The following is an 18,870-nucleotide window of genomic DNA, read 5'->3' as shown; positions in this document are numbered from 1 at the left end:
TGTCCAGCATTTTTGTTTTTGAAAGAAAGTAAGAGAGACAGAAATGCTCCACTAGACTTCAGACAGGCTGTTATGTGAAAGAGTTATTCTAAACATGTGTGTTATCTGACTGAAAATAAATGTTTTAATCACTGCTAATGAACTGCAAATTTCATTAATATTGCACTGACTGGCTTTTATGCTTTATTTACACCTTTTTTTGGTAGATTACTGTGAAGTGCTTTCTTCAGCCCTGTTGCTTTCCAGTTAAGTACCACTCTTCCAACTGGATCATCAAAGTGAAACCATACATACAGGCACTTAGAATAACTTCTCATGCCTTTGAGGTCAGGCTTCATCATCTGAAATTCTTAGCAGTGATTTTTCAGCCTCACTGGACACCTGTTTGGCACTTGTAAGTCCGATAGCAAGCCTGCTGTCTCATTATCATCCCCTCCTCTTCTAATGTTCATTTCCAGAAAGCTACTGAATTACTTCCACTGAAAGGTATCATACAATTTCCAGCATACATGTTTTGATATGCGAGATAGTGAAGAAAGAAATGTAATTTGCTAATGCAAGTTACTATCATCACATTGTGATGCATAGCAAACCAAAATTTAAAAACAACCTGAAATCTGATAAATTTCTGGAAAGGCTGACTACTTATGAGTACATTGGTTCTAAAGATGGACACCACACTAGATGTTTGTATTGAGCTTCTTTCATGACCACTCCACAACCAGACGCAGTTTGGGGTTCAGTATCTCATACACAGTAACTAGTAGAGCTTAAGCAGCCAGTGGTGCTATTCTGCTCATCTGATTTTTATTTTTTTGTCTGCATCAAAGATGCTGAAATCCAAGATGAGTGGTGGATAGCTGTATGGCATTGTTAAATAATTTAGCAGTGACTGCATTCAGGGTGATGGATTTGTTGTGAGACGCAATATTTGTAATGTCTAAATCATAACAAATAAAAATCAAAAACAAAATTATGTTCAGCAGCATGTAAAAGGCACTAAGCATGAGAAGAATATAGAACAACAATATGGTAATAACACATTGAAATAGCAGTTTATTAGTGAGGCAAGGTATCTTCAGGTTAAAAAGGTATAAATGACTTTTCTAAATATACAACACAGCAGCATCATTTGCAGCATGTGGTATCTGCCTATTCAAGCTCAAAGATCCCATTATGAAATATCTGGATCAGTATACTGGCAAGTTTGTTCCTGATGAGTGTACTTTAGGACAGCATCTTCACTGTCCATATGAACAAAAAAGTATCGCAAATCATAAGAACAACAGCTAATGATCCAGTTAATTCATTCTAGATGAAACTACGAACAGGAAGAACAGATATGTATTGAATATTTTAGCAGGAGCCCTAAATAGAGAATAAGTTAATTTCATACCTCCATTTACCCAGTTTCTTGTGAATGCAAACACTTTGAGGATGCAATGTTTCAATAATGCACATTTTGTGCTGTGGCCTGGTGGAGCAAAATAGTATTCTGTCCTGGATAGTGCTTTAAGATCAAGCTTTCTTATCTGCATTTTCAAATCTCAAGCCTATGATATGTAACTGCAAACACTCGAGTTTGGTCGCCATTAAAAGAGAAACACCAATATATGAATGAATTTGTATCTTGCGTTATGAAAATCTTTAAAAGAGCTTCTGCCAGAACATGAAAGGACATACAAATTATAGGACTTTCTTAGCCACCTTCTCCCACCATCTCTAGAAGAGGCACTGGGTTGCTAGCCTTCATCTATAACAATTTTCAGGTATATCTTTTTCCATCATATTTTTGCACCTATCAATCCTAGGTATAGTAATGACTAGAGACCGGATTATATGCATCATAAAAACTTTAAAATGTGCATGAAAAATGCATGGTTCAAATGGCTTTGAGCACTATGGGACTTAACATCTGAGATCATCAGTCCCCTAGAACTTAGAACTACTTAAAACTAACTAACCTACGGACATCACACACATCCTTGCCTGAGGCAGGATTTGAACCTGCGACTGTAGCAGTCGTGCGGTTCCAGACTGTAGCGCCTAGAACCGCTTGGTCACTCCTGCCGGCCAAAAATGCACGAAAAGTGTCAAAATATGCACAAAAAGTGTCAAAATATGCATGAAAAATACTTCACAGATGCATGAAAAGTGCCGAAATATGCAAGATCAAATAATAAAGAAACATGGTAGTTACTGCATGCATTATATCTCAAATTCAAACCTGTGCATATCAATTACAAGGAAGAGCACCGGCCACGCAAAAATCGGTACATTTAGAACTACTATCATTTTCTGAATACTTTCTGGTAGAGTTTAGGAAAGGGGCTTTTCTGGGATTATTTTCTAAAAATCTGCAAAATGGGGACACATGCCATGTTTCAAGAATTGTTCCTTCTTTGCTATTGTTGTTGGTAACAAGCAGATGCGATGCGAGATAGTCGCAGCATAAGAATCGATATGTACAGGACCAAATTGAAGCTATATAGCATGCAGAGGGGCACGCACAAAAACTCCATAATATTTTATTTAAAAAACAACACACGATCATTAATTTTTTGGAATAGTATTAACTTTTAATTAATACTATTGGGCCAAAGCATCATCTACAGTTTATTTTGCATTTTTCTACCACCGTAAACAAACTACCAAGTACTGTTACAAATGTTCGGTAGTAAGATTGTGACTTTGATCAATCAAAACATTTTTATAAGCAGAAAAGAACCGTACTACATCAACTGAGGTAACTGGGCAGTATTTGAATTTGGGTGCTATGTTGGCACTTATTGTTTCTGGTGAAAGTTTACCCGTCCCGTTAATAAAACTATCAATTTGGCTCAAGGGTTCAAAGCCTGGGTTATTGTTTAAAATGTTTTTAAACTTTTCTTTAAGTTTTCTTGGGAACACCTCGGGCAATGAAGAGTTCACTAGAATAATTTTATTCATTAACTGAATAGATTCATTCTACACCAAACCCTGAATTTCAAGCTTTTTGGTACTTACAGGCATATGGGAAAAATGAGTGCTAATCACAGCAATATATATATTTTTAATACCGATATCATTAAAAGCTTCCTTGCACTGGTAAACTGCCAAAGCCTCTGCACTCTCAAAGTCATTTACTACCCCTCTAATGGCCTCAAAATATTCACTGTAAAACAACACAGCTTTGACCCACATACCCCGATTTTGAATTACCACTGGTTCGGGAGGTAAAGTTTTTCTTTGTAGGTCTTGATGCGAGCAGGAACCTTTAGAAACACTTTCTTTGTGGATGAAATCAGTTTATTTACATTCACAAACATGGAACGTACTTCTTCAGCAAGGTGATGTACTCCACGAGCAAAGCATGTCACACGAATCAAATTGGGATAAAATACTCGGGGGAGGGGGAGGGAGGGCTTTCCCTGCTTTGATCGTATATGGAACAGCATCTGAAATAAACACGAACACCCTTTCATCTGCAGAAGATTCTGGAAATATTTTTCTAATACCCTCGTTCACAAATCTGGCGATCGCAGAATGATTTACTTTTTCAAATTCTTTGCAGGCCACTAAATCGGAGAAAGAAGTATCTTCTTTTAAAACACCAACAATGAAATTCAGAACGTAATGGCCAGAAGTGCCTGAAGTTTCATTAACTGAAATCCAAATAATGCTGTCCTTGAGTTCATTGCGTATTTCTTCCAGAACATTTATGTAAATTGCTGGTATGCACCGGTATGTTGATGATTTTCACTTATGGACCGTCTGACAGCAACTGAATAAAACACAATTTTAGTGCCATACGTGTTTCGCCTTTATTTTCTGCAAGGCATCATCAGTGGCAGGTTGCGTAGACAGTTTCTTACATATTACGCTCCTGTTGCATTTTTGGTCTTGTTCTTCTTCCTATGAGCGCCAATTTGCTGTTTTTTCTGCATTCCACAGCACTATGCACTGAACGCTTTTTTTTAATGCAATGTTTTGGTTTCTGTTGCCGACTGTCAAATGTTTTTGCCAAAGATCGAATATTACTGCCAAACTTATGAGTGTAACTATCGAAGTATCTGTGGTGTGTGTGTGTGTGTGTGTGTGTGTGTGTGTTATATATACTTTTTTATGTTATCATTTCCTTTATTAAGTGTAGTAAGGAGCCTGTGCTGATGTGTGTTTGTTCATTTATCACATGTTTGTTTTCTGCTATGGCTTTCTGGATGTGGAAGTTTTCTTGCATTTGTATAAGATGTTTGTCATGGTTGCTTATTCTCATTATTTCCATTTCTTGTTCCATGTTTGTAGGATGATGGTTGTAGTGTTTTAAATGCTCTGCAAATGTGGAATGGTTTGTTTCATACTTCCAACATCTGATATGTTCTTTGTATCTTGTTTCAAAATTCCTGCATGTCATGCCTATGTATACTGCATCACAACTTTGACATTCAAGTTTATATATTCCTGATTGTTGGAATTTGTCCCTCTTGGTAGCTGGCTGGCTTAGGTGTGATTGAAGGGTTTGCCCAGGCTTATATGCTATTTTGAAGCCCTGTCTCTTTAGGATGTTTGCAACTCTGTGTGTTAGTTTATGTGTGTAGGTCATGGTGTACCATCTGGTTCTTTTCTGTGTGGTGTTGTCATTGTGTGTGTGTGCTGAGTGTGTTTGTAAGTTTTCAGCTTGTGAGTTCTTTTGTATTGTGGAAATGTTGTGTTTGTTTTTTATTTGTGTTTTTATTTTTTGATTGAGCCTGTGTACCACATGTGTGTCATACCCGTTGTTCCTAGCTATTTGTATGATCGTGTTCATTTCTTGTTCATAGTTTCTCTTACTGAGTGGGATTCTGTTTAATCTATGTAACATGTGTCTTAGTGCTGCAAATTTCTGGCTTTGGGGGTGGTTGGATGTGGAATGTATTATTGTGTCCGTGGCTGTTGGTTTTCTAAAGATGTTAAATGTATGTTTTCCATTTTCTTTTTTAATTGTAATGTCAAGAAAATTTATTTGATTTTCTTTTTCTTTTTCAAGTGTGAATTTTTTGTTCTTATGAGCTTTGTTTATTTCTGAATGGAGTTCATCTATTTTTTCACTTGGCTCGTCTACCAAACAAATAATGTCATCCACGTATCTGTACCAATATATGATTTTGAAACTTTCATTTGTGGTTATCTTATCAAATATCTGATTCTCAAGGTGACTGATGAAAATGTTTGCTAGTGTTCCTGATATTGGGGATCCCATGGGCAGTCCATCAGTTTGTAGATAATATTCTTCCTCAAACTGAAAGTAGTTTTGTTCAGTTGTCAGTCTGAGCATATCTGTTATTTCTTTTATTGCGTCTGTGGTGAGGTTGCTGTGGGATGAGAGATTTTGTTCTATGATTTCTATTGTTTCTGTGATAGGGATGGAGGTAGACGAGCCAAGTGAAAAAATAGATGAACTCCATTCAGAAATAAACAAAGCTCATAAGAACATAAAATTCACACTTGAAAAAGAAAAAGAAAATCAAATAAATTTTCTTGACATTACAATTAAAAAAGAAAATGGAAAACATACATTTAACATCTTTAGAAAACCAACAGCCACGGACACAATAATACATTCCACATCCAACCACCCCCAAAGCCAGAAATTTGCAGCACTAAGACACATGTTACATAGATTAAACAGAATCCCACTCAGTAAGAGAAACTATGAACAAGAAATGAACACGATCATACAAATAGCTAGGAACAACGGGTATGACACACATGTGGTACACAGGCTCAATCAAAAAATAAAAACACAAATAAAAAACAAACACAACATTTCCACAATACAAAAGAACTCACAAGCTGAAAACTTACAAACACACTCAACACACACACACAATGACAACACCACACAGAAAAGAACCAGATGGTACACCATGACCTACACACATAAACTAACACACAGAGTTGCAAACATTCTAAAGAGACAGGGCTTCAAAATAGCATATAAGCCTGGGCAAACCCTTCAATCACACCTAAGCCAGCCAGCTGCCAAGAGGGACAAATTCCAACAATCAGGAATATATAAACTTGAATGTCAAAGTTGTGATGCAGTATACATAGGCATGACATGCAGGAATTTTGAAACAAGATACAAAGAACATATCAGATGTTGGAAGTATGAAACAAACCATTCCACATTTGCAGAGCATTTAAAACACTACAACCATCATCCTACAAACATGGAACAAGAAATGAAAATAATGAGAATAAGCAACCATGACAAACATCTTATACAAATGCAAGAAAACTTCCACATCCAGAAAGCCATAGCAGAAAACAAACATGTGATAAATGAACAAACACACATCAGCACAGGCTCCTTACTACACTTAATAAAGGAAATGATAACATAAAAAAGGTATATAACACACACACACACACACACACACACACACACACACACACACACACCACAGATACTTCGATAGTTACACTCATAAGTTTGGCAGTAATATTCGATCTTTGGCAAAAGCATTTGACAGTCGGCAACAGAAACCAAAACATTGCATTAAAAAAAAGCGTTCAGTGCATAGTGCTGTGGAATGCAGAAAAAAACAGCAAATTGGTGCTCATAGGAAGAAGAACAAGACCAAAATTGCAACAGGAGCGTAATATGTAAGAAACTGTCCACGCAACCTGCCACTGACGATGCCTTGCAGAAAATAAAGGCGAAACGCGTATGGCACTAAAATTGTGTTTTATTCAGTTGCTGTCAGACGGTCCATAAGTGAAAATCATCAACATACCGTAGTATTACGCGCAACTGAGGAGGACAGGACCAAAAAATTAAAGATGCTGGTATGCAATTTTTACACATGTTGACTGATCTGGTATATTTTGATTTAAGCAATATTTATGCAGGAAGCCTTTGAGGATAGGGTTTGTAAGTTTGTGAAGAGGAATACTGCTTCACATAGATCCATGTTAAACCGATTTTTTTTGTTACCTTTGGACAGACCCCTGCTACTGCAACTTGCTGTTGTCATAAGTTGTTATTGTGATCCTTTCTTCTACATTCCTGCGATATGAGGACTTGTCTTGACATGCTGGTCTATTGAAACATATTTTTTTTTTGCACGAAATGCTTTTTTCGCAAACTCTACAATATAAAACAATTCTGTCATTTGTAAATGTTCCAAGATGGTCAACTTCCCACAGAATAATATTTCATTTTTCTCACAGCACGGCGCACAACATGTCTCACACTAAATGTTGTAAACACGTTCAACTGTGTACAAGTAAATAGAAAGCTCAACTGAAACAATGGACATGCAACTGAAAGCTTGCATAGTTTAATTTAATTGTTGCCGACGCATACAATATAACAGTGGAGGCGATCAACTGGGGGCGCAGGCACAGGAGTGTTGACTGTCTTCCTGTTCCTCTTCTGTAACTATTTCGCTACGCAGTGGCCTCTCGGTTAGCGATTGCATGCCGTTTTAGGTTGCGGTCAATCTGCGAGACATCGAAACTAGATTGAGCTAGAGACTGCCTGACTAAATTTTTAAAATATTTTAAACATAGAGTGAAAATATGCATCGTCACTAGTTTTTAGCTGAAATATTCAATAACCAATGAAAATGAGCAAAATATGCAAATGAATATGCAACATGCAAATGCATATAATCCGGTCTCTAGTAATGACTAACTATGGTGACTTTCATGTGGAAATAGATTGTGAGTTTCACGTGAAAATAGATTCTCTAACTTAAAGAAAAAAATTCTGTTGTGCGATACACAATGTCATTCTTGTTGATTACCTCACTGCATAATACACTCTGAAGGTAGTGGTGGAGGGGGTTGGCCAAGATACTGCCACATCACGAAGGAATTATCTGAATAGCTGAATGGGATGGAAATCAGTAAATGTGATGTACATTTACAGACAAAGAAAGGACTAAAATTTCAGAAAAATTTGATTATTTATTTAACAAAAAGAGCTTCACAAACTGAACAAGGAGATAACATGTTGGTCCACCTCTGGCTCTTGTGCAAGCAGTTTTAAGGGTTGCCATTGATTAATGGAGCCAGTGGATGTCCTCCTGAGGGATGTCATGCCAAATTCTGTCCAATTGGAATCTTAGATCATCAAAGCCTTGAACTGGTTGGAGGGCTCTGCCCGTAATGCTCCAAACATTCTCAGTTGGGGAGAAATCCATTGACCTTGCTGGACAAGGTAGAGTTTAGCAAGGACGAAGACAAGTGGTAGAAACTCTCACTGTGTGCGTGTGCAGTAAGCCCAAGATGGCTTGCCATGAAGGGCAACAAAACAAGGCATAGAATATCATTGACGTGCCACTGTACTGTAACCAAATCGGTCCTCCTATGAAAAGAAATGGCAGCCCAGAGCATCACCTCTGGTTGTTAGGCTGTATGGAGGGTGAAAGTGAAGTCGGTATCCTAACGCTGTTCAAGGCATCTCCAGACACATCTTCGATGGTCATCGTGGCTCAATTCAAAGCGGGATCTTGTCTGGGATTCCATTTCTTTCCATAGCAGTATTCTTTTGGTTGTCAGCCACAGCACCCTTAAAGCACTGTGGTACATTGACAATATCCTATGCCCCTTTTTGTTGCCCTTCATGGCAAGCCTTCCTGGGCTCTCATTTCAGCAAAATAATGCCTGCCGCACACGGTGAGAGTTTCTACTGCTTGACTTTGTGCTTGCCAAACCCTACCTTGGCCAGCAAGTTTGTCGGGTCTCTCCTCAATTGCAGTGGCAAAGCATCCATTAATGCTTGAAGGCTGAGCTAACCCAAAGAATTCCAAAGTAATTCATTCAAACTGAATTTAATCCAATTTGATCACACGCCCTCGTAAATGTTTCCAAACAGTTTACATCTGAACTTTGTACATGCATCCGCTTGTACAATGCATCACTTCTCTAGCTCTGCAACCAATAACAGCTTGGAATCCCATGCATGTTACGAGCAAGTGACATAAGCTTGTTTCTGTCTTGTGGCTGGCTGAGGTTCCTACAGCTTAGGTACGATTTTTAAAAGCTGGTGTTTGATTTGTTTCTGCTTCTTGCCTGCAGGTGGATACATGCATCAGTGTAATGACAAGTCATTCAGCAGTTCCCTGACAGACAGTGCTACTTTGCATCATCTATCACTCTAGCAGCAAGCCGAGCAAAATGAGAAACCATTAACTCTTAATTAAACTTTTTATTTAAGACACAAAGAACAAGAAGACATTCATAATCCACAGAAAATAAATGTGAGTGCATCATCACTGGATGTTGTTGCCAGATGATAGGAAATAGCCTATGTATTTTCACTGTTCCTGAGATTAAAATTTAGTGGCCTTACTTATTTCAAAAGTTGGTAGTTCCGTAGCGTGTCTGTAGGTTTTCATATCAACAGTACTAGACGGGCTTTGAAACAATGAACATGAATTGTTTCCTCATAATAAGATTTGCACTCTGCAGCAGATTGTGCACTGATATGAAACTTCTTGGCAGATTAAAACTGTACGCTGGACCAAGAGTCAAACTCGAGACCTTTTCCTTACCTCAAGCGTATCAGTGCACACACTGCTACAGAGTGAAAATCTCATTCTGGAAACATTCCCCAGGCTGTGGCAAAGCCATGTCTCTAGAATAATCTTTCTTCCAGGATTGCTAATCCTGCAAGTTTCGCAGGAGAGCTTCTGTGAAGTTTGCAAGGTAGGAAACGGGGTACTAACAGAAGTAAAGCTGTGAGGACGGGTCGTGAGTTGCACTTGGATAGCCCAGTTGGTAGAGCCCTTGCTCACAAAAGGCAAAGGTCCAAGTTCGAGTCTCGGTCCGGCACATAGTTTTAATCTGCCAGGAAGTTTAATGAATTTTGTAGTTACAATGTAGTTACTAGTTAGTGATTAACCTATTAGTGAAGTATATTTTGGTATGCCCTATCACGTGTGAGGTATCATCATCAATTTGTCTTGTCACTGTGTTGCCGGAAGGGAAACTGTAAGTTGTCTAACATTTTTAAATCATTATCTTGTAATGGACGGTATTGCTGACTACCTCAAACTGGATCACAAGATCCACTGAATTTTTTAACTGAACACCCAGTGTTCTTCACTCGTCTTACTTTGGATGATAAACTCTTGGTGAAAGAGTGAAAGCCGACACCGAGTTTGTCTATTAAAAACATCTGATGGAAAATCTGTATGACATTTCCAAACACAATGGTACAATTCTAAAGCATCATTAAGTGGCAGCTTTGTAAGGAACAAAACTTTTTTGTTTTTACTGTGTACTATTTGGAATGGGTAATGGCGGCTTTGAATGGCATAAGTGGCGAGTAGGTGAAAAGAATTTTCACAATTTCCTTTCGAAAGCTAAAAGCTATGAATGTTCCATTTCACATACCACAGCAGCTGTTAAATACAATCAGCTAGATACAGTAAGAATTGACAACGTTCCCTCAGAAGAGACACATCTGTAAGCTTTGAAACATAATGAGAAGGCTGATCGAAACGAAAGTATATAATGAAGAGACATTTCGACTACCTGCTTCTTAGCATGGCAAGAGTTGGCTCTTTGAGGTCACGAAGACTCTGAGACGTCAGTAAATAAAGGAAATTATATCAGAACTTCTGGATTTCTTGGCAAAAAAGAACTATATATGAAAAATCATTTAGCATCCGATGGAATATTTAAAGGCACTTCCTCTGAGTCAAAGAAAGCATCAATAGCTTGTACGATCGATGATGATGAAGAACAAACTTCACTTGAAGTTACAAATAGTCCTTTTGTATCAATACAAGCTAACTAAACAATGGATGTATCAACTATAAGTCAAATGAGTTAATTTTTTGTTTTGCAAATAATGAATCAGATGAAATACAAGAGAGATTCTTAAGGTTTTGTAACGTATCCAGAGGTCAGAGTGCACAAGCCAATGCCATTGTTTTGTTGCAAGTGCTAAGCAGTTGGAATATTGATAAATCAAATTAGTAACGAAAACAAATGAAGGCTGCAGCACAATGTTGTCCATTCTATTGTTAAACAAGCATATCCTCGCGCTCTTTTATCCACTGCTACGCACATCAGTCGAACCTAGTCCTCCTCTACGCTCGTAAGTAAATTACAAAAGTAAATATTGTTGCAGCAAATCTATCAGGATTTCACCCATTTTTTAGGCATTCCAGTAAAATAAGTGAACGTCTGAGGCAAAGGGGATTTAAACTACCAAGCCCTAAGGTGGAATTTTCATTTATGTGCTGTACAAATCATTTTTCTTTTCAACACAGACCTGAAAGCAGCATTTAATGATGTGCTGAACAATGTAGGTTGGGATGGTAATTCTTTACATCAAGCAATTCAACTAAATTTTATACTAAATTATCAATCCCCCCCTACTGTGGCTGTACAATTCGATTTTCCAGTATAGAAGTATTGCTTGTCATCTTGCAAAGTAAAACTGTGGGCATATGACACTGTAAGCTTGAAACTGCAAACTGTGTTAAGGCTGTTGAAAGACTAAGGTGCGAGGAAATTAGTCTGAAATGGATCGACAAAGCATAGCCTTATAAATTCAGGAGGAGTATCTGAAATTAATTTTAACAAAACAGATGCAAGTACTCAGAAGGTTAACATTCGAAATAACTGATACGGTAGTAGTAAACATGGCAACTAGATTCCAGGACTTTCATGAAACAGATTTCACAGAACTTGTAATCAAGAAAAAGCTCTCAGGTTATAGTAGGCCAAAAAATTTCACAATATGTGAAGTTGAAAACTACTTAAATATATCCTTTCTTTGACAGTGAAAACTGGAAAGGGAGCTTACATTTATTAACAGCAGTGGGGATAAATGTCTACAGCCTCAGGGCCTCCTTAAATCCATTATAAACAATGGATTAAAAAACGTGGTCTCTGAATGTGAGAAATTACTGTCATTGGTTCTTACAATTCCACCAACCACTGCATCTTGTGAAAGAAGCGTAAGGACATTAAAATGCGTTAAAACCTACCTTTGCAACACAATGACAAATGACAGACTGTCAAACTTCGTGGTTTTGGCTACAGAGAAGGCAACTGTGAAATCTTCAACCAAGAGGCAGGAGTTCATATCTGATGTTATCAACTTTTACACCCAGAAAAACGACACGAGAATAGAACTAATTTATAAAAATATGTAACAGTGAGTTACTGCGTATTATATTTTTATAAATGTGTAGCTGTTCAATATTTTCATGCATTTATTTATAACAATTTCTGTAGTAGTATCAAACTGAGTACAAATATGTAACTAGGTTACATTTGCAGCATTTCTATTTTACAAGTTTTTTTTTTTTTTTCGAAATTCGTAATTCTCAGCCTACCCCACAAAAAATTACATGCTTCACCGCTGAACATTTGGAGAAGTGTGGGGCAACAACTAAGAATAGAATAATTTTAACATGAATGGAATGTTTCAGTCAAATATAAACTACTGTAAAATATATGGAACACTTAATATGTTTGAGATCTCGCTCTGCTGTGAAAACAAAAAAAAACGTAGTTTCATATCTACAATATATGGTTCCATAAGGATTTTAAAAGAATGTACACTACTTTCAACAGTTTACAAATTATTAACAATTCAGTTCTAATTTCCCAGAATGAATTTTCACTCTGCAACGGAGTGGGCTTTGATACGAAACTTACTGGTAAATTAAAACCATGTGTCGGATCAAGGCTCAACTTGTCTTGGAAACGCGAAGCTCATATGGTTTAGGGAAACCATGGAACACACAACTTAGATGGCCAGAAAAGGATTTGAAATGCTGTTTTTCTGAATGTGAATCCAATGTCTTTCATAAATTCACTAAATTACTCTGTGCTAAAAAAAAATTGTTATGCCATTTAAGACCTCATGGAAACAGATCACAATTTTAAAATTTATTGGAAGGAATATTAAAAAAATTAATATGGGGTGCCAATGACGATCATATTGAGCAAGTCCAAGACACCAGAAAAGTACCTATGACATGATTAACATTCTAAAAATCTTACTTAAGAAATGTGGCTACAAACTCAGCAACTAAGTCAAGCAATAATCAAAACTAGATTTATATTAAATGCAGTACTCTTCTCTTGTGAGTAAAAATATGTGCCACATGTATTCTTACAAACTAAATGCCACAAGTATTCTTGCAAACTAAATGTGTATCACTGTAACAAATGGAATACAGAATTAAAGTAGAACTTATTTTTCAAAATCAAAGCCCCCTTACCAAAATCTATTCAGAAGTTATATGACTACTACATAATAATACAAAGTAACTTGTTCTCACCTATTATATACACTGGAGCTAATGTCATATTCACTGGCCGGGCTGAATGAATACGCCACAATGTTTCGACTACTCTCACTATAAAATGTTTTGCTCTTTCTGCAGCTTCACTTGGACATGATGCTGGAAGTAATGAAAGTAATTTAGAATGTAAGACAGCACTTATCATACAAGTAACAATAAAACACACACACACACACACACACACACACACACACACACACACACACTCTCTCTCTCTCTCTCTCTCTCTCTCTCTCTCTCTCTCTCTCTCTCTCTCTGCAGATGTGGGTGTTTAATAAGAATGTATGCTAATTGACTGATGTCCATTTGATTCTTTCTGTGAATTTTATTTTACTGCCCCATCTTACTCAGTTTCTTTCTTCCATGAGAACTACTCCCAAAAGGCACGCAGGATAGCTTCTGTGAATTTTGGAAGATAGAAGAGGAAGTACTAGTAGAAGTGAAGGTGTGAAGGCAGGTATGAGTTGTGCTCTGATAGCTTAGTCAGTAGGGCACTTAAAGGGGACAGTCTCAGGTTCAAGTCCCAATCTGGTAAGTAGTTTCAATAATCACTTCAACAAATACAAATTTATTTTTGCCATCTGCATCTGTCTGGATGTTTGGACTAATCTCAGGAACTACTGTAGGGATTTTTATATGGTTTCTACAAATAGGTAGACTGATTTACGAAGAAAATCTGTGAATATATATTATAAATATATATGGCCGGGGGGGGGGGAGAGATGGCCGGGGGGGGGGGGAGAGATGGCCGGGGGGGGGGAGAGATGGCCAGGGGGGGGAGATGGCCAGGGGGGGGAGATGGCCAGGGGGGGGGAGATGGCCAGGGGGGGGGAGATGGCCATGGCCAGGGGGGGGGGGAGATGGCCATGGCCAGGGGGGGGGGAGATGGCCATGGCCAGGGGGGGGAGATGGCCATGGCCAGGGGGGGGGGGGAGATGGCCATGGCCAGGGGGGGGGGGAGATGGCCATGGCCAGGGGGGGGGGGAGATGGCCATGGCCAGGGGGGGGGGGGAGATGGCCATGGCCAGGGGGGGGGGGAGATGGCCATGGCCAGGGGGGGGGGGGAGATGGCCATGGCCAGGGGGGGGGGGAGATGGCCATGGCCAGGGGGGGGGAGATGGCCATGGCCAGGGGGGGGGGGAGATGGCCATGGCCAGGGGGGGGGGGAGATGGCCATGGCCAGGGGGGGGGGGAGATGGCCATGGCCAGGGGGGGGGGAGATGGCCATGGCCAGGGGGGGGGGGAGATGGCCATGGCCAGGGGGGGGGGAGATGGCCATGGCCAGGGGGGGGGAGATGGCCATGGCCAGGGGGGGGGGAGATGGCCATGGCCAGGGGGGGGGGAGATGGCCATGGCCAGGGGGGGGAGATGGCCATGGCCAGGGGGGGGAGATGGCCATGGCCAGGGGGGGAGATGGCCATGGCCAGGGGGGGAGATGGCCATGGCCAGGGGGGGGAGATGGCCATGGCCAGGGGGGGAGATGGCCATGGCCAGGGGGGGAGATGGCCATGGCCAGGGGGGGAGATGGCCATGGCCAGGGGGGGAGATGGCCATGGCCAGGGGGGGAGATGGCCATGGCCAGGGGGGGGAGATGGCCATGGCCAGGGGGGGAGATGGCCAGGGGGGGAGATGGCCAGGGGGGGAGATGGCCAGGGGGGGAGATGGCCAGGGGGGGAGATGGCCAGGGGGGGAGATGGCCAGGGGGGGAGATGGCCAGGGGGGGGAGATGGCCAGGGGGGGAGATGGCCAGGGGGGGGAGATGGCCAGGGGGGGAGATGGCCAGGGGGGGGAGATGGCCAGGGGGGGGAGATGGCCAGGGGGGGGAGATGGCCAGGGGGGGAGATGGCCAGGGGGGGGAGATGGCCAGGGGGGGGGAGATGGCCAGGGGGGGGAGATGGCCAGGGGGGGGGAGATGGCCAGGGGGGGGGAGATGGCCAGGGGGGGAGATGGCCAGGGGGGGGAGATGGCCAGGGGGGGGAGATGGCCAGGGGGGAGATGGCCAGGGGGGGGAGATGGCCAGGGGGGGGAGATGGCCAGGGGGGGGAGATGGCCAGGGGGGGGAGATGGCCAGGGGGGGGGGAGATGGCCAGGGGGGGAGATGGCCAGGGGGGGGAGATGGCCAGGGGGGGGAGATGGCCAGGGGGGGGAGATGGCCAGGGGGGGGGAGATGGCCAGGGGGGGGAGATGGCCAGGGGGGGAGATGGCCAGGGGGGGAGATGGCCAGGGGGGGGAGATGGCCAGGGGGGGGAGATGGCCAGGGGGGGGAGATGGCCAGGGGGGGGAGATGGCCAGGGGGGGGAGATGGCCAGGGGGGGGGAGATGGCCAGGGGGGGGAGATGGCCGAGGGGGAGATGGCCGGGGGGGAGATGGCCGGGGGGGAGATGGCCAGGGGGGAGATGGCCAGGGGGGGAGATGGCCAGGGGGGGAGATGGCCAGGGGGGAGATGGCCAGGGGGGAGATAGTGTGAGGGATAGACGGGGAGGGGGGAGATGGTATGGGGGGGGAGATGGTGTGGGGGGGAGAGGGTGTGGGGGAGGAGAGGGTGTGGGGGAGGAGAGGGTGTGGGGGAGGAGAGGGTGTGGGGGAGGAGAGGGTGTGGGGGAGGAGAGGGTGTGGGGGTGGAGAGGGTGTGGGGGTGGAGAGGGTGTGGGGGAGGAGAGGGTGTGGGGGAGGAGAGGGTGTGGGGGGAGAGGGAGAGGGGAGAGGGGGGAGAGGGGAGAGGGGGAGGAGAGGGTGTGGGGGAGGAGAGGGAAGAGAGGGTGTGGGGGAGATAGTGTGAGGGGGAGGTGAGAGGGGGAGGGGGGAGATGGTGTGAGGGAGAGAGGGGGAGGTGAGAGGTGGGGAGGAGGAGAGGGGGGAGGAGAGGGGGAGGAGAGAGGGGGAGAGAGGGGGTGGAGAGGAGGGGGAGGAGGAGGGGGAGGAGAGAGGGGGAGGAGAGAGGGGGAGGAGAGAGGGGGAGGAGAGGGTGAGGGAGGAGAGAGGGGGAGGAGAGAGGGGGAGGATGAGAGGGGGAGGAGAGAGGGGGAGGAGAGAGGGGGGAGGGGAGATTGTGAGGGAGGAGTGGGGGGAGGAGAGATTGTGAGGGAGAGGGGGAGGAGAGGGTGGTGGGTGTGGGGGAGAGAGAGGTGAGAGAGGGGGAGAGAGGGGGGAGAGGGGAGGAGAGGTTGTTCGGGAGAGTGGGAGGGGGTGGAGAGAGGGAGGGAGAGCATGGAGCCCTTGTTCAATTGCATTTTTTAGTGTTGAACACCCTGAAACTGGCAAAAGTAGCGCACCATTAAAATAGTTGCAAAGTACCATTTTATTTACTTACATCAATCATTAAAAAGTTATTTCATGATGTGTCGTAACTCAAGTAAGTCCAATTAGTCAAAAAAATCCGCAAAATACATTACTTGGGGCAAATTGTTTCTGCTGAATGGATTATGGCTACAATACAGGTGGAAAAAAAGTTGTCTGAAAAATCAAACTGTGTTATATATTGAACTATCTGTACACAGTCAAGAAAAAACCAACTTACGTGGATGTTCTTCATTTACAATTTTCTCAAATTTTGCTAAATTGTGGGGCCTTGCAACAGCTATACTTCTTATGGTCATAACCAGTTGGTAAAATGCCTCTGCATCTATGGTCTTAGGATCTTGTTGATCTCTCATAAGTGCAAACTCTGTGTTTACATGGCCTAGAAGAACATGGTCCTGCAAACAAGAAAAACAAGTTCCAAAATTAAAGAGAGAGCAAATCCTGTTATTTTACACAACAGGAAAGGAGAGACCAAGGTAAAAGTAGTAGAAGAGTAGGAGAGGGAGTAGTGAAGTGAAACATGTGGTGTCTGCTTTTAATCACCAATAAAATGAACAGTAACAGTATATAATTTACTTACTTTGTAATTGAAATATGCAGTCCTTGTTGGATGTAATGTTGACAGAAGTGATTCTGCAGCAGTCTCAACACAGGATGGAACAGGTATATATAACAATAATGTAACAAGGTCCTTAGCATGAGATTTGAACACCTGGAGATCATCTGTAGTTGGAAGGTTAACTCCAAAAAAGTTGTCAATAACAGACAATATAGAAGAGAGGACCCTGAAAAATAAAAAGAGTACAGTAAATCTAAGAAAAGACTGATTCCCTCATGAGCATACTAACTTTATTATTGATTCAATCAGTCACATGACATCAAGTCTTCCCCTGAAAACAAAATTTATGAAGACCTTACTCATTCGTTGTCTGAGCTTAGGCTCTGCCTCTTTCACAACAAATGTAGATATTGACCATTTTTTCAAGTACCATTTCTTCTGCGAGCATATAGAATTCCAGAATATCAATTCAACAAAGGATGCTATAAATGCAGATTAATACTGCGATTCATGTAATGCTACAAAGATATCCATCTTAATTGAACTTAGTATTATGAAAAGGATAGATTGCTACTAACCACAGTGAGGAGGCACTGTGTAGCAGACAGGCATAATGAAAAGACTACAAAACATTTACGCCTTCAGTGAAAAGAGCTTCCCCCCCCCCCCTCCCACACACACACACACACACACACACACACACACACACACACACACACACACACAAACTGGACAGTGTGATCTCCTTTAGTGGAAGCTCTTCAGAAACAGGTCAGAAACAGGGCATATATCAACTTATGTTAATATACTTATTAACATGTACATTCAAAGAAAATTTAAAGAAAGTCAGACACAGTTATTCCGTACCCATCAAAATATATTCTCAACAGCAATAGAGTATATCTTCTAATCTGTAAACTGAGAAAAAGAAGGACTGTGAGTTAACTACTTATGTTTTCCTAATAACATACCATTTGCCTCTAGTCCAGATAAACTTTAACAATGAATGGTAAAATTTAAGTCTGAAAGTAAACTATAGTAAGAAAATGGTACAAATCAAGAATGGAGCCACAGAAGCAACTGATAAATACCTGTATTTAGGGCCACTGAAGGAAAGTGGAAGGGGCAGCAAACGACATAAACAGAAGAGTCAAATTGCCCTGGAACACTTTTGATAAACTAAATTGTGTATACAAAATGAAACTTCTGATTTATTTGAAAAGGAAAGTTTATAATCATCTTGTATTATCAATTTTGTCTTACAGTAGTGGTACACAGCCTTTTAATTTGGGAACAATTATAAATGGGAGGGGAGGGGGGGAGGGGGAGGCTCACTGAGTAATAGGGAGATCCATGGGGGAATTACTAGGAGAGGGAGAAAAAGAAATTTATCAAGAAACAGCCTGGGATGGAAGACTTAAGAACAAAGAGAAAATGAAATGGAAGGTGGGTGCACGACATTTAACCAGATAAATGGGTAGTAGCTAGATCAAGAAAGTTCATTGTTCAACTCCCAATGATGATAAAAGATTGAAATGATAATCTGATTTAAGGTGTAAATTGACAAATAGAAAATACTTATACATAAACTGATGAAGACTGTGATGACATGGAACACTCTAGAGGAGGCATTTATCTTGCACAGATGTCAAAATCCCTGAGAATGATGACAGCTATTCCAATACAGAGAGATGTGAAGTTGAAAAC

The 18,870-nt window shown here is 41.9% G+C and overlaps 1 protein-coding gene across 1 annotated transcript in view; it reads right to left on the bottom strand.

The window, feature by feature from the left end:
- The window catches only part of LOC124721530 (protein purity of essence), a 482,247-nt gene that overhangs the window by 200,504 nt on the left and 262,873 nt on the right, over positions 1-18,870 (bottom strand). The window contains exons 43-45 of the mRNA XM_047246550.1: positions 17,185-17,389; positions 16,822-16,999; positions 13,281-13,403 (exon numbers count right to left, since the gene is read on the bottom strand). Of these exons, the coding sequence (XP_047102506.1) occupies positions 13,281-13,403; positions 16,822-16,999; positions 17,185-17,389 (506 nt within the window). The remainder of the gene's footprint in view (positions 1-13,280; positions 13,404-16,821; positions 17,000-17,184; positions 17,390-18,870) is intronic.

This window comes from Schistocerca piceifrons, chromosome X, assembly GCF_021461385.2.
Source record: "Schistocerca piceifrons isolate TAMUIC-IGC-003096 chromosome X, iqSchPice1.1, whole genome shotgun sequence".
In the NCBI taxonomy this organism is placed as follows: domain Eukaryota; kingdom Metazoa; phylum Arthropoda; class Insecta; order Orthoptera; family Acrididae; genus Schistocerca; species Schistocerca piceifrons.
Note: the sequence above shows the minus strand (reverse complement) of the source record. Positions and strands in the feature narration are given on the sequence as shown.